At 42.7% G+C, this 24939-nt stretch overlaps 1 protein-coding gene across 1 annotated transcript in view; it reads left to right on the forward strand.

Moving 5' to 3' along the window:
- Positions 1–24939, forward strand: part of LOC132400527 (venom phosphodiesterase 2-like) — a 116620-nt gene that overhangs the window by 84425 nt on the left and 7256 nt on the right. Inside the window, exons 17-21 of the mRNA XM_059981568.1 lie at positions 6592–6770; positions 6857–6908; positions 11095–11249; positions 23412–23544; positions 24797–24871. Of these exons, the coding sequence (XP_059837551.1) occupies positions 6592–6770; positions 6857–6908; positions 11095–11249; positions 23412–23544; positions 24797–24871 (594 nt within the window). The remainder of the gene's footprint in view (positions 1–6591; positions 6771–6856; positions 6909–11094; positions 11250–23411; positions 23545–24796; positions 24872–24939) is intronic.

Below are 24939 nucleotides of genomic sequence, written 5' to 3' on the forward strand. Positions count from 1 at the left end.
GCTCAGATTTGAAGGATTTTGAGACTTACTTTGGTATCAAAGGTTTTAATGCTACAAAGAGTACTAACGAAAGTGTTGAAATGGATTGTTATAGGTCACTGCAGTATGTACGCTTTAAAAATATGCTCATAATATGCCCATAATGCAGGCTGAATTTGAAGCAGTGGTTGAAATGAATATTTTTCTGATGTAAAAAGAAACTTTACCATTACATGTGATAACTGAGAAGTTATTTGTAGCTGTTTTTGTCAAGTTGCTGGTATAGCTTTAAAAAATAGTGTCAAAAATTATGTTGAATGTTGAGTGGCGGGTATGAGGTACCAAAGTAGGAGTAAGGCGCTCCTTCGCACGGCTAGACTGCAGGTCACCCTTGGGCAAGGTGTGGCACCTGCTTAGCCTACCTCCCCCCACCCCGTTCAGAGTCAGGTGAAGCCATGTGAGCAGGTGGTGGATGGTCGTATAAGCAGCTGGGGCATATCAAAAGTCCTGGCTATGCGACCACTGACGCCAGGCAGACAACCTCTGAAGGGTATTGACAGTGGCTGGAGTCACCCGTCTTGTAAAGACACTGCCCAGAGGAAGGCAATGGCAAATCACTTTGGAAAAAGTTTGCCAAGAACAATCATGGTCTTTGAAATAACCTGAACGCCCACATCATATGACACGGCACGTGATGATGATAGATAGATGGATTATGTATTTTATTTGATAGAAGTGCACTCTCATACTGAGTAGATTCCTTTGCTTGATGTCATGAAAGCTTTCAATAAATTGCAGTTATTAATATTATATATGTAATTAATATTTAATATACGTTCATACCCTTATTGATATTGCTGCTTTCAAAGGTTAATGTTAATATGGGAGCATAAATTTCATTGTGGGCACAAACGCAAGTGCATAAACTTATTTTACACTTGTGTTAGCAAACTTAAAGTTGTGTTCAAAGCCACTTTTGTTACCTGCCAAAATTATTATAAGGGTATAAATTGTCAAAGGATCCATTTGCTGGAACCTTTGGAGTTCATACCAGGTTATTCCTAAATGACTTAAGTTTAAATTCGGTTTTTCCAGTTTTCCTTGATCCAGATATAAGCTTCACTCTGTATCGCTTCAGATGCAAAGAACCTGCAAGTATGCAGGAAATGTTGTATATAGCAACGAGATGACGTTTCTCCAGGCCAGGGTGTAGCACATAGCACACAATAACTTATGAAGGTAAGGAAAAGGAGGGGGGAATTGCTCTGAAGGACAAAATAAAGTGAAAGAACAGTGTAAAATTTCCCAGCGACCTTGACAGGATGGAAAGATATGGTAAGTTACAGAGAAAGGTTGAACAAGTTATGTCTTTATTCTTTGGAGCGTAGAAGGTTAAGGGGGGACTTGATAGAGGTATTTAAAATAATGAGAGGGACAGATCGAGTTGACGTGGATAGGCTTTTTCCATTGAGAGTAGGGGAGATTCAAACAAGAGAACATGATTTAAGAGTTAGGGGGCAAAAGATTAAGGGTAACACAAGGGGGAACTTCTTTACTCAGAGAGTGGTAGCTGTGTGGAATGAGCTTCCAGTAGAAGTGGTAGAGGCAGGTTCGGTATTGTCATTTAAAGTAAAATTGGATAGGTATATGGACAGGAAGGGAATGGAGGGTTATGGGCTGAGTGCAGGCCAGTGGGACTAGGTGAGTGTAAACGTCGGCGTGGACTAGGAGGGCCGAGATGGCCTGTTTCCGTGCTGTAATTATTATATCGTTATATGTTATATGGTATTTGCACTCACTGATAAGCTTTGCTGGGATTGATGAAGGAGAAGGGCAAAAACTAAACGTCAGGAGCAGACGTTAATCTCCAGGTGAGTGGCATCAGGCAGTAAATCCACACGATGGCCTGTCCATGAACTGGCTGAATATAGATGGTGGAGCTGTTTGGCAGCAATAAGGCTGGGAAGCTACCAAACTTGCATCCATCAGCATTATTGTCTAGTGAGAGTGGGGCTTAATAGACCATAAGATATAGGAGGTTGTTCAACCCATTGTGTTTACTCTGCCATTCCATCATGGCTGATTTATCATATATTCACTTCTGGGGCACCTAGGGGTGACTCGAGTAGCGGCAGTACTCTCAATGGATACGATTAAATATTCCCGTATCAGGTCAGTACAGTCAACAAAGCAGTCTTAATGCGTTTAAATGAACTGTCACTGTTTAAAACGGCCGGAAACAACAATGATTGTGGACGGAAGTGTCCACCTAGGATTCCACGGAGTAAGTGTGGCTGTAGATCAGGGATACAAGTGTGTTTTAAGCTCCCAATACCAACTATCTTGCTGGCAACCGTGCAGTCTCTGGTGAATAAAATCCATGATTCTGGAGCTAGGGTGCTGAATCAGAGGGACATTAGGACCGCATGTGGCCTTTGTTTCATGGAATCCTGGTGAACCCCTCCTGTACCGGATGCAGAAATCCCGATTGACGGGTTTACTATACACCGTCAGGGTAGATCTATAGAGTCTCTCAAAAGCAGAGGTGGAGGAGTATGCCTCATGATCAACTCTTCTTGGTGCAAAAAAAATATCAGTGCTGCCCCAATTCTGCTCACCAGGCCTGGAGTATCTCGCAGTAAAGTGCCGTCCTTTTTACCAACCACGGGAGTTCTCTGGGGTCATTTTGGTAACAGTTTACATTCCACCTCAGGCCAATGTCAAGCAGACTTTAGATGATCTGAGTAATGGGATCAACATGCACGAAACAGCACACCCTAATGCATTCACCATTGTTTTGGGAGATTTTAACAAGACCAGTCTAAAAAAAATCACCAAGCAACTACCATCAACAGATCACTTGCAACACCAGAGGAAACAACACACTGGACCATTGTTACACCACCATCAAGAAAGCCTACCGTGCTATTCCACACCCTTACTTCAGGAAGTCTGATTACCTGGCTGTACTACTTCTCCCTGAGGATAGGCAGAGACTGAAGACTGAGGACCAAGAAGAAGGTAAGGACAAGGGAAGCACAGGAGCACCTACAGGACTGCTTTGAATCGGTGAAGTGGACTGTATTCAGGGATTCGTCTTCGAACCTGGATGAGTGTGCTGTAGTTGTTACTGATTTCATTAGAGCCTGTAAGGATGAGTGTGCGCCTACAAAGCCTTACTGTACATTCCCAAACCAAAAGCCGCGGATGATCCAGGAGGTACGTCGTCTGCCTGATTAGCAGCTCAGCATTACATCTTTGATTTTGTACTAAAATCCTCCCAAAATGAATGCTAAAATTGCATTTGCCTTCCTTACTACGGATTCAACCTGTAAGTTCATCTTCAAGGAATCCTTCGTGAGAATTCCCAACTTCCTTTGCACCTCTAGATTTCTGAATTTTCTGCCCGTTTAGTCTTTATTCCCTCTACCAAAGTGCAAAACCGTACACTTCCCTACACTATTTCATCTGCCACCTTTTTGCCTATCAGTCTGTCAATTATAGTCATCTGACCTCTTCTAAATAATTCCCAACCATTTAGTAACATATATATCAAAGTGTGTGTTATGTCAAAGGCTAGAATTCTCAAACATAAAGCAAGAGAATTCACAGAAACTTCAATTTAATCAACAGAAAATTTGATTAACTATTAAAGTCATTTATGGGAAATCTGTTTTTTGAAACAGACAAAGAAGCCCTTAAGCATATCAACTCACCAAGGATTCAGAGTCACAGAACACTAGAGCATGAAAACAGACCCTTCAGCCTATCTAGTCCATGTTAAACCATCATCTGCCTGGTCCCATAGGCCTCCATGTACCTGTCCGAATTTTTCTTAAATATCGAAATCAAACCCGCATCAACCAGTTGCACTGACGGCTCATTTCACACTCTCACCATCCTCTGAGTGAAGGCGTTTCCCGTATGTTCCCCTAAACATTTCACCTTTCACCCTTAACCTACGACCTCTAGTTCTAGTCTCACCCAACCTTAATGCAAAAAGGCTTCTTATCTAAGAAATGATGTGCTGACATTGGAGGGGGTTCAAAGCAAGTTCACGAAAATGATTCTGGGGTTGACTGGCTTGTATCAGGTGCATTTGATGGCTCTGATCTCTACTCACTAGCATTCAGAAGAATGAGGGGTTACCTCTTAGAAAACCTATTGACTGTTGAAAAGCCTTGATAGAATGCATGTGGAGAGGATGTTTCCAATGGCGGGGGAGTCTAAGACAACAGGACACAGCCTCAGAATAGAGGGTTGTTCTTTTAGAATGGAGATGAGGAATCTTTGAGCCAGAGAGTACCGAATCTGTGGAATTTGTGCCACAGGCGGCTGTGGAGACAAAGTCACTGCGTATATTTAAAGTAGAGGTTGTAAGTTCTTGATTGGTCAGGGCATGAAGGGATACATGGGAGAAGGCAGGAGATTGGAATGTGAGGAAATGGAACAGCCATGATGAAATGGCAGAGCAAACTCGTGGGAAATCAAACCCGCATCAACCAGTTGCACTGACGGCTCATTTCACACTCTCACCATCCTCTGAGTGAAGGCGTTTCCCGTATGTTCCCCTAAACATTTCACCTTTCACCCTTAACCTACGACCTCTAGTTCTAGTCTCACCCAACCTTAATGCAAAAAGGCTTCTTATCTAAGAAATGATGTGCTGACATTGGAGGGGGAATTCTGCTTCTATATCTTATGGTCTTATAATATCCCTTATTAACCCTCTTTATGTGCATAATGGATATTGTATTCACAGAAGTTACATGGAAACAATTATTCAGCTTCTACATTAAGTATAAGTCCTGATTTTTGCCCCATCCCTATTCTGTCAATAGATTTGCAAATCCTCGATGAATTCCAACTGAATTCCACGTACCTCAAGCACATGTATACTGTATTCCACGTACATCATTGTAAACAAAAAAAAAAGTACCACTTGCTCTCTGCTTCCAATTCTCCCAAATATGCCCACACTCTCTAAATTTTCTCAAGCACTGAAAAATGGATGTCTGTATCCATTTTGCTCTTCCTCTCTATCTGTCGTCTGGCTGATGAAAACTTCCTGCAGGTTCATAGGTAACATTAGTTGTTAATGTTAGAATATTATTTAAAAAAGGTTCAAGATGAAGGCTCAAGTACAAGATGAAGCAACATAGAAAATACTGGAGGAGTTAGCAGATCAGGCAGATTCAGTATCTGCACTCTTTAATATCTCCATTGCTCAAGATCAGGGGTTCCCACCTTTTTAATGCCATGGACCCCAGATTGGGAACCACTGCTCTGGATGAAACTAGACAAAGCAGGCTTAGATTTCATTCGCAACGTAGTGTAGAGAAATAGGGCACTATGCATATCAGTGGGACTAAAGGCAAATGTTTGTTGAACATTCAGCCTACGGTATATTTTCCAGTGACCACATCCTATCTCTGGCCTTTAATACGGTGCCCACAAATGTGCATAGGAGTGACAGAGTGACTTCGCCACCACTGCCTGCACCATTTATATCTTTGGACATCTAAAAGGAGAAAGCTGCAGATAATTGTCAGTGAAGTGGCCAAGTGGTTAAGGCGTTGGGCTAGCAATCTGAAGGCTATGAGTTCAAGCCCGAGTCGAGGCAGTTTGCTCCAGTCCACCCAGCTGAAAATGGGTACCAGCAAAATGCTGGGGGTTAACCTCATGATAGATTGGCGTCCTATTGGGGGCAGGGGGTTGGTCTCGTACTCTCAGTCGCTTCACGCCACGGAAACCAGTAAAGGCACCGGCCTGATAAGCCTATAAGGCTCAGGGCAGACTTTAACTAATTGTCAGTGAAGAATTTTAAATGTTTAAATGTTCAGCCACTGCCTCAGAACGACCTCTCTGCTGGGGAATTCATACAAGTTTAATGAGCTTATTGGGCTAAGCATGTGTGCTAGTTCTGCTTTTTCCTGTTGCCTTCACTTAATGCAGCATAGTGTTCTGTAAGAGAAATGTGTGGTGACGTGACTAGAATACATGATGGCACATACAAAGATGCAGACATTAGGCTTGGAATGGGTTAGGAGTGTGCAAGTGAGTGGAAACACCATGAATATACGACAGGAGTCCAAAATATTGGAGATTTTTGATGAGAGTAAGATGCACTGAGTTGTCTATGAGGCTGGCAATGAAGGAGCTGGTTTAAGCATTTATTGTCTTGGGTGTATATTTGCATAAAATGCTGGAGGAGCTCAGCAGGTCAGGTAGCATCTATGAATGGGAATAAATAGTCAACGTTTCAGGCCAAGACTCATATTCCTTTCCACTGATGCTGCCTGACCTGCTGAGCTCCTCCAGGATTTCATGTGTGTTACTCTGGATTTCCAGCATCTGCAGATCTCACTCTTATGTATGGTTGCGCAGAGGTTCCGTTACTGATCTAGTTCCTTAGACTCTCTGGCATAACTATTACATATGGTTGCTCAGGATTGTAATTTTTCATGTGACTATGAAACAAATGGATTATTGCAAGAACCCATTTGTATTCAATCAGGGAAGAAAATCTGCCTTCCTATTGTTTGCAAACTTATTCCTAGGAAAACAGAAGGTTTTTCTCCCCCCGGCTTTTTCAATTATTCTTCCTAACAGATTTGTTGAACATCACTCCTGCACCCAACAATGGAACTCACGGAAGTTTAAATCATCTTTTAAAGAAACCTCTGTATATCCCGACCCACTTAAAGGAAGCATCTTCAGAGTCTCAGTGCTTATCATCTGGCTTAATACCGACTGCCAATCCACAAGTGAAATGTTCATGCAGTTCTCTGGTAATTAAAAACATTTTTTAATATTGCAAATCTCTTTCTTAATGTCACATGACTAGAGACCAACTTATTACTTTATTTTTTCATAGGAATCATTGCCAGGAAATGCTTGTGATGAATTGCATCTCTCCTCCAATGAAGGTAGGAAATCACAAAGAAAATGTAACTGTGCATCAGGCCTGGGAAAATTCTGTGCATTCTGTGGTATCCGGGGGAAGCTGGAAGGTTGCCTTTTGTAGAAATCATTTGATGTTTATTCTCTTGAGGTTTGTGAATAAAATATAGCAACCTGTTTTAGGAACAGTCTGATGTACCTTGTCAGAATCGGGTGCGTTATCACTGTGAAATTTGTAGTCTAACTAAACAGTGCAAAAAAGGGGGAATAACGATAAGATATAGGTTTACAAGTAGGCTATTTGGTTCACCAAGTCTGCTATTTGATCATAGATGATCCGGTTCCCTTTCAGACCCAATCTCCTGCCTTTCTCCCTATCCCATCATGCCCCGACTAAATAAGAAACTATCAACCTCTGCCTTAAATATACCCAATGACTTGGCCTCTAACAAGGTTGTGATTATGGACCGTTCAGACATATCATGACAGAGGGGAAGAAGCTGCTCCAAAATTATTGAGTGTGGGTCCTTGGGCTCCTGTAGCTCCTCCCCAGTGGTAGTAATGAGAAGAGGCTGTGTCCAAGTGGTTGTCCTCAGTAATGGATGCTGACTTCTTGAGGCACTGACTTCTTGAGGCACTGCCTCTTGAGAACATCCTGAACGGTAGGGAGTGCTGTGTCAGTGGCGGAGCTGACTGAGGCTTCAACCTTCTGAAGCCTCTTCTGACCCTGTGTGTAGGAGTGACTGTACCAATCAGAATGGTGTCCACCACACACTATAGAAGTTTGTAAGGGTTTGATGACATACCAAATATTAAAGCTCCTAACAGAGTATTCCTTCTTTGTGATTGAATAAATATGTTGGACCCAGGATAGATCCTCCACCCAGTGATAGTTTTTCTGAGGTGCATTGAAAGGAAAGGTTTATCATTACCATTGCAGGCAATAACCTTTATCACTTGATTTTTTTCTTCTAGATAATAATTAATGTACATTCAACCCTGTTGATTTTTTGGTAACTCAAACAAGTGGTTTGATTACAATTCAACTAATAATTATCGTTGTATTAACATCCTGGAAAAAAGAATTCCAATTGACAATATGAGTATAAAAAATGGGTATCACAAGAATCTTCTGCAAAAGTTTTTGGAACAGTTCAGAACAATGCTCCCTCTAATTTGTGATGACCAGTGTGCACAAAAATCTTGTGCTGTGCTATTTCTTGCCCAATGACAACATGTGCGCACTGAATAATTTCTTCAATAAATACGGTATAAATAGACCAGATCTAAAACATGCAGACAAATCATTGCAAACTGCACAATGTCAACACCATCCGCATCAGAAACCGGAGAAGGAAATGTGATTGTGTATGACCGTGAAATATACTTAGCATGTCAATGAATCATGTCAGTAAATGTATTTGTCAAGATTGGATAGGTTTTTGTACAGTAGGGGAACTAAGAGTTAATAGAACATAGAATAGTACAGCACATTACAGGTCCTTCAGTCCACAATGATGTGCCGACCCTTAAGCCTTGCCGCCCAGATAAAATTCCTCCGTATACATGTCTAGCAGTTTCTTAAATTTCACTAGTGTGTCTGCCTCCACCACTGACTCAGGCAGTGCATTTCACGCACCAACCACTCTGAGTAAAAAAACCTTCCTCTAATATCCCCCCTGAACTTCCCTCCCCTTACCTTAAAGCCATGTCCTCTTGTATTGAGCAGTGGCGCCCTGGGGAAGAGGCGCTGGCTGTCCACTCTATCTATTCCTCTTAATATCTTGTACTCCTCTATCATGTCTCCTCTCATCCTCCTTCTCTCCAAAGAGTAAAGCTCTAGCTCCCTTAATCTCTGATCATAATGCATACTCTCTAAACCAGGCAGCATTCTGGTAAATCTCCTCTGTACCCTTTCCAATGTTTCCACATCATTTCTATAGTGAGGCGACCAGAACTGGACACAGTACTCCAAGTGTGGCCTAACCAGAGTTCTATAGAGCTGCATCATCACATCACGTCTCTTAAACTCTATCCCTCGACTTATGAAAGCTAACACTTCATAAGCATCCTTAACTACCCTATCTACCTGTGAGGCAACTTTCAGGGATCTGTGGACATGTACCCCCAGATCCCTCTGCTCCTCCACACTACCAAGTATCCTGCCATTTACTTTGTACTCTGCCTTGGAGTTTGTCCTTCCAAAGTGTACCACCTCACACTTCTCTGGGTCGAACTCCATCTGCCACTTCTCAGCCCACTTCTGCATCCTATCAATGTCTCTCTGCAATCTTCAACAATCCGCTACACTATCTACAACACCACCAACCTCTGTGTCATCTGCAAACTTGCCAACCCTCCCTTCTACCCCCATATCCAGGTTGTTAATAAAAATCACGAAAAGTAGGGGTCCCAGAACCGATCCTTGTGGGACACCATTAATCACAACCCTCCAATCCAAATGTACTCCCTCCACCACAACCAGGCACACCAATTCCGAATCCACCTGGCCAAACTTCCCTGGATCCCATGCCTTCTGACTTTCTGAATAAGCCTACCGTGTTGAACCTTATCAAATGCCTTACTAAATTCCATGTAGATTACAGCCACTGCACTACCCTCATCTATATGCCTGGTCACCTCCTCAACAAGCTTGTTAGACACAATCTGCCCTTCACAAAGCCATGCTGACTGTCCCCTATCAGACCATGATTTTCTAAATGTGCATAGATCCTATCTCTGAGAATCTTTTCTTACAGCTTTCCCACCACAGACATAAGGCTCACTGGTTTATAATTACCTGGACTATCACTACTACCTTTTTTGAACAAGGGGACAACATTCTCCTCCCTCCAATCCTCCGGTACCATTCCCGTGGACAACGAGGACATAAAAATCCTAGCCAGAGTCTCAGCAATCTCTCCCCTTGCCTCGTGGAGCAGCCTGGGGAATATTCTGTCAGGCCCCAGGGACTTAACTGTCCTAATGTATTTTAACAACTCCAACACCTCCTCCCCTTAATATCAACATGCTCCAGAACTTCAACCTCACTCATATTGTCCTCACCATCATCAAGTTCCCTCTCATTGGTGAATGAACCGCAGAGAAGTATTCATTGAGGACCTCGCTCACTTCCACAGCCTCCAGGCACATCTTCCCACCTTTATCTCTAATCGGTCCTACTTTCACTCCTGTCATCCTTTTGTTCTTCACATAATTGATGAATGCCTTGGAGTTTTCCTTTACCCTACTCGCCAAGGCCTTCTCATGCCCCCTTCTTGCTCTTCTCAACCCCTTCTTATGCTCCTTCCTTTCTACCCTATATATATTCCTCAATAGACCCATCTGATCCTTGCTTCCTAAACCTCGTGTATACTGCCTTCTTCCTCCTGACCAGATTTTCCACTTCACTTGTCACCCATGGTTCCTTCACCCTACCATTCTTTATCTTCCTCACCGGGACAAATTTATCCCCAACATCCTGCAAGAGATCCCTAAACATCGACCACATGTCCATAGCACATTTCCCTGCAAAAGCATCATCCCAATTCACACCCGCAAGTTCTAGCCTTATAGCCTCATAATTTGCCCTTCCCCAATTAAAAATGTTCCTGTCCTCTCTGATTCTATCCTTTTCCATGATAATGCTAAAGGCCAGGGAGCGGTGATCACTGTCCCCCAGATGCTCACCCACTGACAGATCTGTGACCTGACCCGGTTCGTTACCTAATACTAGATCCGGTATGGCATTCCTCAGAGTTAAGGGGAAAAGGCAGATGAGATCATGGTGGATCAGCCATGATCTTATTGAATGGCGAGGCATGCTCAGCAGGCCATATGGCCTACCCCTGCTCCTATTTCTTAATGTTCTTATGCCAACAACGTAGAGAGTGGCAACCTTTTGTGTGCTGTTTTAATTTCTTTGTGTGCTGGTAGCAAAAGATATGTGCATGTGCACACTATAGAGGGAACATTGGTTCAGAGAGATAATTGTTGCAAATTTCATGCTCTTCCATGTATTATCTAGTGAAAATAAATGTGAAGGCAATTTTACTTATTCTATTGCAGTCTTATTTACCTGGTTGGTGTGGCAGGTCTTGTTTTATAATAAAAAAATTAAGGTTTCTGGTTTGCAATTACTTTGCAGCTTCTAGAGATTATCTGTATATTATGTGAAAGAAATGTTGATAATCTTTACATTGTATTTTGTAGTTCAGGCTACAAATTCAAAGCATCTGCCCTATGGACGACCAAGAGTGGTGCAGGAAAACTGTAAATGGTGTCTCCTGCATCAACACTCGTATGCAAGTGGATACCGCCATGACATTGAAATGCCGATGTGGAATGCATACACTGTCCTCAGAACAGTAAGTGACCTATACGTAATCCGTTTGATAGGTGTTTTTCTAATGTATTGCTGTTACCAGCCCCCATTCCTCTTTCAACAATTCTCCAATGCAACACATTTGTTCTTTTTTTTGTTGAATTTATTTCAAATTGTTATGATTATTCTATTTATTGCCATAAAGATCCTGGAATCTTTACTATATCTAAACTATATCAGCCTAGTTCATGTCATTGTTCAGAAAATACTCACTGTTAGAAACTGTTAAGGGAAATTCTTGTAGTTTTCTGTGATTTATTGAGAGAAAGCTTGGAGAAATGGATTTCAAAGTTATTTATTCAATTATGTCCCAGTCATCTTCTGAAGTTATGTGGTATGTTGAGAGAATTTTTCCCAATCCTTTCCCTCTAAATATAAGGATTACACTCCCACCCAAAAGCATTGTTCTTATACACTCTGTGGCCACTTTATTAGGTATGGGAGGTACCTAATAAAATGGCCCTGTGTGTATGTTCATGGTCTTCTGCCTCTGCAGCCGGTTCAACGTCTTCATTCAGAGCTGTTCTTCTACACACCACGATTGTAATGTTTAGCTATTTAAGTTATTGTTGCCTTCCTTTTAGTTTGACCAGTCTGGCCATTCTCCTCTGACCTCTCTCATTAACAAGGCATTTTCGCCCACAGAACTGTTGCTCATTGGAGGTTTTTCCTTTACTTTGCATTTTGCACTATTCTCTGTGTACTTTAACAAGAGTAACCTAAATAACTGAACTTTACAGCCATGGTGTGTGGACGAGAACGTCTGAACACACACGTTGAACCTTGAAGTGGATGGGCTACAGCAGCAGAAGACCATGAACATACACTCAGTGGCCACTTTATTGGGTACCTCCCATGAAAATCCCAGGAAGTCAGAGGTTTCCGAGATAATCATACCACCCCCTCTAGCACCAACAATCATTTCGCGATCAAAGTCAGTTCTTCCCCATTCTGATGCTTGATCTGAATAACAACTGAATCTCTTGACAATGTCTTCGTACTTTTATGCGTTGAGTTGCTGTCACATGATTGACTGATTAGCCATTTACACTAACGAGCAGGTACACAACAGAACCCAGTAAAGTGGCCACTGAGGGTGTATAATGTGTGAGGGCCTCCGTCAATCAGAGCTGAACGTGAATATTGCGTCCTAGCTGTCTAGGTTTGCAAGCCTGGACAGGACAATACGGAGTGCAAGTTGTTGCCCACGTAGTAAGCTCCCCCTCTACGTATCTGATGAACCCAAAGGAACGGCAGAGGCAAAAACAGTTGGGACTGTTCCCCGCTTCTCCCTTGCCTGTGCAGTGATGGAAATTCTGAACTTGTTAGCCAAGCTGGCTGGATGATTTCCCATCTATGCCCTGCCACTGGACTTCACCTAGCAGTGGAGTGGCAGGTTGCTGTCTTTCCCATTCCATGAAACCTGCCTCCACTGGATGTAGGTTTATGTTGGAGAATGTACGCATAACTCCAGAGACCAGGTGCCATTCTGATTGCCCATTCTCTTGGATAAAATTTATGGCACGGTGGGGTGGGAAGGAAACGGAAAAATCGGGTATACTTGTGGATGGCCTAGCATTTTCAGCTCATACGTAGTGTTTTTATTTAAATAAACTCAAACATTTCATAATATTGAGTTCTTAAATATACCATGGAGAGCATTCTAACTGGTTGCATCACTGTCTGGTATGGGGGGGTGGGGAGGGCTACTGCGCAGGATCAAAGTAAACTGCAGAGAGTTGTAAACTTAACCAGCTCCATCATGGGCATCCAGGACATCTTCAAGGAGCGAAGCCTCAAAAAGATGGTGTCCATTATTAAGGACCCCCATTAACCAGGTCATTGCTACCAGCAGAAAGCCTGAAGACACACATTCAGCCAATTTCTGAATGGGCATTGAACTCATGAACACTACTTCATTACATTTTAATTTTAATTTTTGCATTATTTATTTAACTTAACTATTTAATATATGTACCTACTATAACTCAGTTTTTTTCTATTGTTATGTTTTGCATTGTACTGCTGCAAAGACAACGAATTTCACAACATATCACATTCAGATTCAGTTTATTGTCATTTAGAAACCGCAAATGCAATGCAGTTAAAAAATGAGATGACGTTCCTCCAAAACACATGACAAAACAGACTACACCAGAAAATCCACGTAACATTTGGCAATCCCCAATCCAGAGTCTGGAGAGGCTGCTGCGTATTAATATCACGCTACCATCTTAGCGCATTCGCTGGAAAGGAGCTCCAAATCCACCAGACAAAACAAGACCAAAAACTAAAGCTGGAAGACCTGCACAAAACCACATAGTTACAACATATAGTTACAGCAGTGCAAACAATAGCATAATTGATAAAAAAAACAGACCATGGGCACAGTAAAAATAGTCCAAAGATGTTGAAAGGCTTTAAGTTCAAAAGAAACCACCGCACAGTTTCCACAAATCCTGAGGGTCCCGACAGACTCATCATCCCACGCCGGCGGCAGAAGGGAATACCCCCGCTATGGACTTCCACGGCGCCGCCCGACTCAGCCTCGCAGACGCAGCACACACCGAAAGCGACCTGACTGCAGCGGACTCCGAGTCCGTTGAACCTCCGAGCCGACGACCATCCCCTCCGGCACAGCTTCTCCGAGCACCATCCTCTGCCGAGTGTATTAAGACGGCCCTGCCAACGGCCACCGGCAACGCGACCCCGAGGACTGGGGGCCTGTTCTTCCCAGCAGAGACCTGGACCTCACAGCAACAGCAGCAATGAAGAAGGTCTTCCTGGAGATTTCCAGATTTCATCTGTGCTCCCACGTCCGTTTGCTGATGATTTCCATGCTTCTGATATCAGAAATAGTGAATAAAACCTGGCAAAGCCAGCCATGTGGTTTTGTCCATTGCCAAAGATTTCTAGGTGCTTGTATGACCAAACCACATTACTCATCTGGTTTTAATTAGTTTTTGCTGCTCAGCACTTAGATTCTTGGATTGCCTTCATCGGCCGGTCTGGCCTCTTCATCCAGAGAGGGTACATTGAGGGGAATGGGCTGCACAATAATGAATATTGGACACTGTGGTGAATATAGGCAGAAAACTCTGTCTGGAAATTCCAGAACAGTGGTCTATCCTTAAATTTGAAATAGTTTGGTGGCCCCCTGTTTACTGACGTTAACTGAAGTAGCTTTCTTGTTGATTTGAAACCGCTTTATCAGTTATTTAGTTTGTGCTCAGACATTCAGTCTGCATGGATGGCTGAGCAGTTTTAGGATCAGCATTAATGTTGAGTGTTACATCTGGCCTAGTTGATATATTTTAATCGGATCAAAAATACCCTGCAGCTGATTCAAATTTGTTCTTGAAATCTCTTCTAAAATGCCTATGATGATGATACTTCAGGCAAGGCATTTTTAATTTGTGCTATTATTGTTCAACACTAAGAAACAAAACCTGAGACTGCTTACCATCTAGAAAGAAAGAATATGACCTGGATGTGCCTGCTGATTAGATTAACTTTACAGTATACACAGTGTATCTGCGTACAAAACCAGGATGAGCCTCTGCTCTTTTCATTGTTTCTATATATTTTATAATGTGTTCATTTTGATCATTCTGTCTGCGGAAATATTTTAAAGAAAAACTTAATAAGAAAACACAAGCTTTTTTTTTGTTCTCAGTTAATGGCCAATTTCCAGATTAATTGCCAAAATTTTGTTCTGAACTAGTAATAAGAAGTCTGTTAACGATAATTAGGTGCCAAGTACTACAGGTAGTTTGGATTGCCTCCAGGAATAATTTGGAAACAGAAAGAGATTGGTTTGACTGAAGATGTATGCAGAGGCTTTTGGGAATACAAGAGGCTGCTGGCGGTGTCATCGAATAGAGGATAATAACTTCCAGTTTCTACAAATTCTGAAAGTGATCTGTGGTTTCTTTCTTATTGAAATTAGAGGAGCTTCTTTTGTCAAAGCAATGCACATGGAAACTTATGCTTAATATGATAGACAATAGTAGAAATTCACAACACCAGATTTCACTTGATTGCCGAAATATTGATATAGCTTTTCTGAGAAAGGTAATGTACAAAATCTTTATTCTAAGCAGACTAGCACTAATTTCAAATATACATTCATCTACCAAATTAGTCTGTGTCCTTTTTGTTCTTGTCTGCACATGAAAATGAAGAGTAGTTGTACCCTGTGTAGCCCACTCAAGTCTGCTTTGTCATTTAATAAGATCACAGCTGATTTCCTTGCAACATAGTTATCCCTTGCAACTTTACAACCCCTAAAGTATCTGTCTTAAAAGTATTTAAAGTTTCTGCCTCCAGGAAGAGGGCCCAAAAGACAGATGCCTCTTCTCCGTCTTAAACTGTGACCTGCTTATTCTAGAATTGAAGCTGAAGAGCCCAACACACTGAATCTCAGATGAACAGTTCCTGTCTATACAGCCACTAGCCAACTGGGTATCAGAAACCCATAGAAGTCTTTTCTCTAAACCAGCCTTTCTCAACTTTCTTGCCCTGTTGTATCTACAGCTCATGGTACATTAGTGAGATCAGTAAGTTGTAGATATAAAATAATTGTCAACGCTCTTTTGAGTAGAGAATGAATTTTTAACCAACCTTTCTTGGAAAAAAAACAGTTAAGTTTGGCTTACCTTTCTTCAAATTACTCTTACTTTCCCTTTCATGAATTTTTAAAAACTCATAAAGGCAAACATAGCATATTTCTGAAATTTGGATTGAACTTGAGATAAGCAAACACAGATTTCACATTCAACTGAAATGAGACAATACCTATCCTTGCTCTTAGAAACATAGAAAACCTACAGCACAATACAGGCCCTTCAGCCCACAATGCTGTGCCAAACATGTATTTACTTTAGAAATTACCTGGAGTTCCCCATAGCCCTCTATTTTTCTAAGCTCCATGTACCTATCCAGGAGTATCTTATAGACAGTAGGTGCAGGAGTAGGCCATTTGGCCCTTCTAGCCAGCACCGCCATTCAATGTGATCATGGCTGATCATCCACAATCAGTACCCCGTTCCTGCCCTCTCCCCGTATCCCTTGACTCTGCTATCTTTAAGAGCTCTACCTAACTCTTTCTTGAAAGAATCCAGAGAATTGGCTTCCACTGCCTTCTGAGGCAGAGCATTCCACAGATCCACAACTCTCTGGGTGAAAAAGTTTTTACTGAACTCTGTTCTAAATGGCCTACCCCTTATTCTTAAACTGTGGCCTCTGGTTCTGGACTCCCCCAGCATCAGGAACATGTTTCCTACCTCTAGCGTGTCCAATCCCTTAATAATCTTATATGTTTGAATCAGATCCCCTCTCATCCTTCTAAATTCCAGTGTATACAAGCCCAGTCGCTCCCATCTTTCAACATATGACAATCCAGCCATCCCGGGAAACAACCTCGTGAACCTATGCTGCACTCCTTTAATAGCAAGAATGTCCTTCCTCAAATTTGGAGACTGAAACTGAACACAGTACTCCAGGTGGGGTCTCACCAGGGCTCTGTACAACTGCAGAAGACCCTATCTTAAAAGACCCTATCGTTTCCACCTCCACTGCTGCCACCGACAGCAAATTCCACGCGCTCACCACTCTCTGCATTTAAAAAAAAACTTACCTCTGACATCTCCTCTGTACCTGCTTCCAAGCACCTTAAAGCTGTGCCCTCTCATGTTAGCCATTTCAGCCCTGGGAAAAAGTCTCTTGACTATCCACACGATCAATGTCTCTCAGCATCTTATACACCTCTATTAGTTCACCTCTCATCCTCTGTCGCTCCAAGGAGAAAAGGCCGAGTTCACTCAACCTAATTATGTATCCTATTGATGTACTGCTGTATCCTCTGACAGCCCTCCACACTATCCACAACATCGCCAACCTTTGTGTCATCAGCAAATTTACTAACCCATCCCTGCACTTCCTCATCCAGGTCATTTATAAAAATCATGAAGAGAAGGGGTCCCAGAACAGATCCCTGAGGCACACCACTGGTCACTGGCCTCTATGCAGAATATGACCTGTCTAAAACCACTCTTTGCCTTCAGTGGGCAGGCCAATTCTGGAAAGAAAGTCAATCAGGCTCGTAAAGTATGACCTGCCTTTGACAAAGCCACGCCAATCTTCCAGAACCTCTCCTGTCCCTATTGATGATGCAGAGATGATTCCCAGAGGCTCAGCAATCTTCTCCATCGCTTCCCACAGTAGCCCGGGGTACATCTCATCCAGTCCCGGTGACTTATCCAACTTGATCCTTTCCAAAAGCTCCGCATGTCTGGCACATCCACTTTCTTAATTATACCCCCTTGTATTAGCCATTTCTGCCCCGGGTAAAAAGTGTCTGGCTTGATGTTAAAGAACAAAAAGCTTGCTCACACATGTAAGAAATTGAAAACTGCAGCAAAATGTTCATTGCTTTCCTATGAATGGTAGGATACTCTTCTTTCACAGAAATCCAGAACTGGTCCAGGGGCAGGTCAGTAAATCTCATCTTGAGTGCTTGATCAGAGTACAGCTCACAAAGTTCATCCCCTTCTCTCAAAGTCAAGTTCTCAGGCTGAGCAGGAGATACAGAGAAAGGATCCTTTACCCTGTCATGTACTTGTGTTGAAAGGGAGGAAAATACAGTTTCTGTTTTGTTCTGCAGTTCTTCCAGGTTGTTTTCAATAAGACTTGATTGAGACATTCTGATATCCTTCCTCTCACTCAAGTCCAAGCTACAGTGGAAAATTTTAAGATTTCCTTTTGCAGCATGACTTTTCCAAAGATTCAGTTTCCTTTTTAAATCCAAGAATCTTGTCACTTGAGGTCATTTTCTCCAAGGGCCTTGCAGAGACTTGTTCAGCTGGTTCATATGATGAAAAATGTCTGTTAAGTAGGCTAGTTTCTGCAGCCATTCTTCATCTTCTAAGCATTTAACAAAAGCTATTTTCTTGAAAGTGCTCCAGCGATTCACCTTTCAGCTCGGACACCTTGTTGAGAACTCTTCCTCTGCTAAGCCACCGTATTTCTGTGTGTAGCAGGAGATTGTGCTGCTTGTCCAGGTTTTTACACAGTTTCTTAAACATTCTTGAGTGAACTGGTCTTGAAGCTACTAAATAACTTGCTTCCCAAGTCCTTTTACTGACTGTGACTATTTTCAAAAGCTTTAATCTGTTTGTTTTGGGATTCCAATAGCTGTTTAAAATAACCAGCACTTTTACATGTCATATGGCTATGATTTGTCATTAAGTGTCTTTTCAATTCTGATGGAGCCATTGCTGCATTTAAGTTGTTTGCCACAGACTAGGCACCGTGGAATAGGACAACCGGGATCACCAGTCCATGTAAACCCATTGATAAGTAGCCTTCATTGTAATGATATGGCACCATCTGATTTCTCCAGTCCTGCCCACTACTTTTGTCTCTCCAGGATCCAGAAAGGGGCTGGGGGACCTCTGGGGCAACAGGAGGCATCAGGTCTCTGCTGTAGCCCGATGAGTGGAGGGTGGTCTGTCATTGGTGTGTGTGCACACCCAGCTTGTGTTTCCCTGCCTCAGGGTCCTGCAGAGATACCTGTGCAGGGACCACCCCCCAAGGTGCCATGTGCTGGCAACGCACTTCCTCCGCTGGGAGCACTGCCTGCAGGAGGGCACGTGGCTTCCAACAGAGAGCATCGGCCACGCCACTTTGAGGGAGCTGCCTTGCTTTTACCGAGAGCTTTTGATGGTCTGGGGTCTAGTCTCATCCAGACAGGGTGCTCCACCGATGGGGGACGGCAGTTTAGCTGGTTCCCATCCTATCACGTTGGGTGTCGAGGAGACTCGGGGAAGGGATGAGGTTCCAGCTGCAGCACCACCTGATGGGCAGGAATTGCTCGTTGGACCCGGGCTGCAGGATACCACGTGGAGACCGTCTCACACAACATGAACAGTCTAGCGGTGATGCCCCCCGTGCCCTTCTGTGACGCTCCAAAACATCTCTTGTACGGGCTGCTTGTGCGCACCTTTCGCTTCCTCACCTTTGTCTGCTGACCAGACTCGCCTTGGCAACCTGTTTTACCATCTGACAGAGGAGGAGGTCCCCAGTGGAAATCTCTTTATGCAGAGGTCTTTCTCCTGCACATTGGAGACCTGGGGTGGAAAGTGTTGCATAGGGCAGTTCTGTACAACAGATATTGACACCGTGTCCACCTGTCCATTCTGTGGCCCGGAGGAGTCAGTGTACCATGCTTATATGAGTGTATTTGTTGTGTAAATCAACTTTTATACTTGTGTTTTAAAAAAAAAATGGACTGTTCTGTGTCCATTGTTGCACTAATGCAGTGAAATGACTAAATGATTGTAATTCTTCATCAGTAACCTTATCAGAATTGTCCATAGGCCTCGGCCTAGAATTCTCCACTTCCATCTCACAACTCCTCTTCAAAAATCATCACACTGGACTGTCTTTAGAATGAAAATTTCCCTCCAATTTTCTACTACGCTGGTAGTTACTTCGCTCCCAATAGTTAGTCGGCGGTGTGTAAAGGAAACTGGGGGAGATAATTTGGGAGGGAGAGGCTGACATCGTAGCCCAAGTTGGGCGAGTCTGTTCAGTGCTCAGAAAATGCACTTCATGCTCCTCATCAGCCCATTGTCCTCCCCTCCGTGCAATACAGTGCTCACTAATTATCAACGGCCTCCACTACCTTGTGTCAAAACCTGAGAATGGACACGGTCTTACTGTGCACTGCCATACCGAGCTGAGAGATCACTAATGAGATTGTTACCGGGGCTGCTCAGTCACTGCCCAGCACAGCGAGCGCTAGCATTGCGTGTTGCACTAAGTTTAAAAAAAAACGATGTTTATATTTTTATCATGATCTCTTGCAGAACCCCTAGCAACCTCTCACTGAACCCCGGTTGAGAAACCCTGTTCTAAACCCATCCTGAGACAAATAAACTGAAAATTTTGCTACTTTATTTGACTAATAACAATGCAGCTATCAGAAAGATTTTTTTGCCGTTTTATTGCATTAAAATTAACTTGTCTCACCTACAGTCATTGTCTAGTGTCAAGTACCAGATTGGTACTCGGCGCAAAACTCCGCCATGGGCGGTCCTAAGCCTAGCTGTGAAATGAAGAGAGTTGGGCATGGGGCTAGCAACCCACCCTGTTAAAACCCCAGTACCACAGAAATACCAACGGAAGCTCCAAAGACCTCATCCCTGGGAGAGGAAGGATCGTCAATGGGCTACACCTGGGGATGGGGCGGAGGTCTAGACCAGGACAAAGGACTGTCAGCAGCTATCCCCCAGGAGTGAGGGGCTCAAGTGTTAATTAAATAAAGTACGGAGACGTTGTCTGTTGGAAGCTTCTGGTGAACTGCAGTTGCAATGACTAATCGCACAACACATTTTCATCACCTACTGATGAAGCAGAACAGAGTTATGGTGACATTTATGATTTCACCAGATTCTGTGGGAAAGTGGCGAGTAAATTAAAGTAGATTTCTGTGACTTGCATCGACTAGAGTAACCCCGGTGTAGAGCCGGCCTGGTTCCCCACAAACACTGTGGCCAGTTGTCTTCCTGGGCCTGTGGCGCAAGACGCATCTTCTCTGTCACCCATCAGTATAGGTGTTGCCACACCTGAGAATCCTTCCAAGCATTTGAGTATAAATCTGAAGGGTGTGCTGAAGCTGTGACCATGGGACCAAATGCGAAAACCTAGAGTAGTTGTAAACAACTCAGCCTTTTCTCCTTGGAGCGATGGAGGATGAGAGGTGATTTGATAAAGGTGTATGAGATGATGAGAGATATTGATCGTGTGGTTAGTCAGGGTTGAAGTGGCTAGCTCGAGAGGGCACGGTTTTAAGGAAGTAGGTACAGAGGAGATGTCAAGGGTAAGTTTTTTACGCAGAGAGTGGTGTGTGTGTGGAATGGGCTGCCGGCGACGGTGGTGGAGGCGGAAACAATAGGGTCTTTTATGAGACTCCTGGGTAGGTGCATGGAGCTTAGAAGAATAGAGGGCTGTGGGTAACCCTGGGTAATTTCTAAGGTAGGAACAGCTTTGTGGGCTAAAGGGTCTGTGTTATGCTGGAGGTCTTCTATGTTTCTGAACAGCTTGGCATAATCCAAGAAAGTGCTGTCAGCTCAATAAATGTATAAAACTTCTTCTCTCAGAGGGTGATGAGAGTGTGGAAGAGCTGCCAGCATAAATACTCGTTCAATTTCAACATTAAGAGAAATTTAGGTTAGTGCATGGATGGAAGGGATACAGTCTGGGTGCAGATTGATGGGACTAGGCAGAATTACAGTTTAACAGACTAGATGGGCGAAGGGCTGTAGTGTTTTATGACCCTATTATATATGAGGCAGATATGTCTGAGAAAGACAGAGGTGAAGAGATTAAAAAATAGGCTGATACATTTGAATATTTTGAATGCCAACAATGATTCAGTTCAAACGGCATCTTACTCAGCTGGTGAGACGGTGATGGGGCTTTTTGACTACTAAGGAGTCTCTAGGTGATTTTGCCGTATGTCTAGTCTTTGAGCAGGACTTCAGTAGATGACTAGCTGAGGGCATACTGTGGGGTGGGGTGGGAAACAAATCATACTCCAAGGTGGCAGCCAGCAAAAGATTTCTCCCCTCCTCCACCCGATATATTAACCACAAACAGAAAGCATTAGAAACTCTTGGCAGGGTAGGTAGCTTTAGTGCGAGGGGGAAGAAACGATGCAGTGGATGTTTTTGCAGAACCAGGGAAAGTGAGAACTAATTATTTTGTGATTGGATAGGGCAAAGGGTCATCAGTGGGGGAGTGATTAGAATTGGTCAAGAGTTTACGGACACTTCTGATTGAAATAATTATAGGGGGAGAGGGAAAAGCAATAAATCAAGCGACCTGTTACAGTCATGAAGTGCAGGTCAGAGCTTTTGCTGAAACCTGAAATCATAACCCCAATCTTTACTTTGTTCTCTGCACAAATAAAAATTGAAGTACAAATTAGGACTCTTTTTTTTGTTTCAATTTCCAATTTTAGTCTGTGAGTGGATTCGCCTGGCTGGTGCTGAAACATATTTTTTATAGATGACGACAGGTTGAAACTGACGTTGGAATGGAGGACATCTGCTTTGCATTACAGTCAGCCCTCCTTATCCACACGTTCTGCATTCGCGGATTCAACCAACCGCGGATCGGGAAAGCCTGGAAGTTTTCTCTCCAGCACTCGTTGTTTGAGCATCGTTCTCGTGTACAGACTTTTTTTTTCATGTCATTATTCCCTCAACAATACAGCATAACAACTATTTACATAGCATTTACATTATATTAGGTATTATAAGTAATCTAGAGATGATTTAAAGTACACAGGAGGATGTGTGTAGGTTATATGCAAATACTACACCATTTAAATAAGGGACTTGAGCATCCGCGGTTTTTGGTATTCATTGGGGGGGGGGGGGGTTCCCGGAACCAATCCCCCGCGGATAAGGAGGGCTGACTGTACTTGTTAAGTATTTAGTGTGCTGGTTTGTTCATTAGGCCAGTAGTGGTGGTAATCCTTTTCTTCATTGACCACAAGATCAAGTTGTTACTTGAATGGCCATTCATCTATTTTCTATCTGCAGTGTATTCTGTTGTTTGTTTATGATTCATATTATGGTAACTAGTCCCATGAGTGAGGGTGTGGTAAAACCGAAGGGAATAAGTCATGTATTCATGCTTTGTTCTCGGCGGTTTGGAGCTGGGAACTGATGGAGGTCATATCTTTTGCTGATCGCTTAATTACAATGCTTCATGATTGTTTGCTTTGCTAGTTGCTAGTAAAACAACAAATACAGTTCTTTGACTTTTGGAACATTATCATAGGAGTGAGTCAAACAAGGATAACAGCCCACGCTAGGTCACCAGCAGCAGCATTAATTTATTAGAATTGGCTGCCACAGTTAGGATTCAGCCAAATGAAAAGAAATGAGAATTATGTACTGGAAAAGCTTTAAGCAATGTCACTCCTATAAAATGGGCCTTTTCTACTTGTGCTTCTAATAATAAGAATGTGCTCATGTCCATAGGATGAAGTATTTGTTGATCTATTGAATGCTAATTGTGCTTTATTTTTCTATTTCTACAACCATCATTACATATCTTAATTCCTTTACAGGACAATCTAAGTCTGCCTCTGCCTGACATTCCAAACTGTGTGTTTGTTGATGTTCGAATTCCTTTGACCATAAATCTTAGTTCATCCGCTACCGGAGAGCGCAACGAAACATACGGCTTTCTTTATCCACCCCGTAAGTGTGGCAGTAGCTTGCATCCAGATTACATTATTCCTTTTTCTGCCTTAAGATGAGATTCTTCGCAGCTGCAGGAATGATCCTTTCATATCCAGCGATAGTTTAAATATCCACCAGACTGGGGTGCCGCGGTAATGCAGCGATTAGCGTGATGCTATCACACCTAAGGGCATCAGAGTTCGGAATTCCATTCTGATGTCATCTTTAAGGAGTCTGTACCTCCTCCCTGTGAAATGCATGGGTTTTCTTCAGGTCTTCCGGTTTCCTCCCACGGTCCAAAGATGTACCAGTTAGTATGTTACTTGACCATTGTAAATTTTTCCGTGATTAGGTTAGGGTCCAATAGGATGTTGCTGTGCAGTGCAGCTTGAAGGGCTAGAAAGACCTGTTCCACGTTGTATCTCAATAAATAAAATGAATTATTTACTGTGTTTAGGCGGGGATGGTTTTGTTGTTCACACATCTTTTAAAAATTGAATTTTTCCATTTTCCTTCACCCCTCCCTTTTTCCAGTCCATCTCCACCACCCCATGGTAGCCTCTGGGTTCCTGCTTATCAACGTTCAGCAACTGCTCACCACTTCCCCTTCTTCACTTTTATTCTACCTGCATTTTTTTTTGACAGGTTTCACCAATATTGGTCTCCTATCCTTCCCCAACCATGCTTCACAGATCTTCCATCTCCCATTCTCTTTCTAGCTTACTTCATTACCCCCTACCTCCCAACCTCACACCATACAACACTTAGTCCTGATGCAGGGTTTGCACCAAAACATCAACAGTTCCTATCCCTCTCCCATCATTGATGTTTGACTGAAATTCTTCTAGACTGATTGTTCCAGATTCCAGCATCTGCAGTTTCTTGCGCCTCTGGCCAAATGCTCCTGAAAATGATCTGCAGTATCATAATATGTAAAATATTTTACAATTTCATGTGTACAAAAATCTGACTGTATTTAGTAAAAGATGAGAAGAACACAGAAACAAAGTTCCAAAATAAAAGCCCTTCAGAATTTCTCAGCAATAATCCTCGTATTTACTTTGGTTTCAAGGGAGCTGTTGTAAAGGAGGCACAAATTTTACAAGAAGTTATTGCTTGAAGCATTGCTTATGTCCATATTGGAAACCTCTATACAGGTGCAGTTTAGTATAGCTCAGCCTTATTTTTAGTACAACCCAGATAAGTATGCTTTTACTTATAATTAGCCTCAATTCCAATATTTAAAATAATACCATTTTTTTTAATCTAGATTTGGTGTCCAATCAATATCAGTTTGAAGGTCTATTTACGAGCAACCTTGTACCTATGCACAAAGCCTTCCAAAGTAAGTACAGAAATTTCCTAATATATGGTGTATATGTTGTAACAATAAAGACTTGCATGTAAGTTGAT

Source organism: Hypanus sabinus, chromosome 10 (genome assembly GCF_030144855.1).
Source record: "Hypanus sabinus isolate sHypSab1 chromosome 10, sHypSab1.hap1, whole genome shotgun sequence".
NCBI lineage: Eukaryota > Metazoa > Chordata > Chondrichthyes > Myliobatiformes > Dasyatidae > Hypanus > Hypanus sabinus.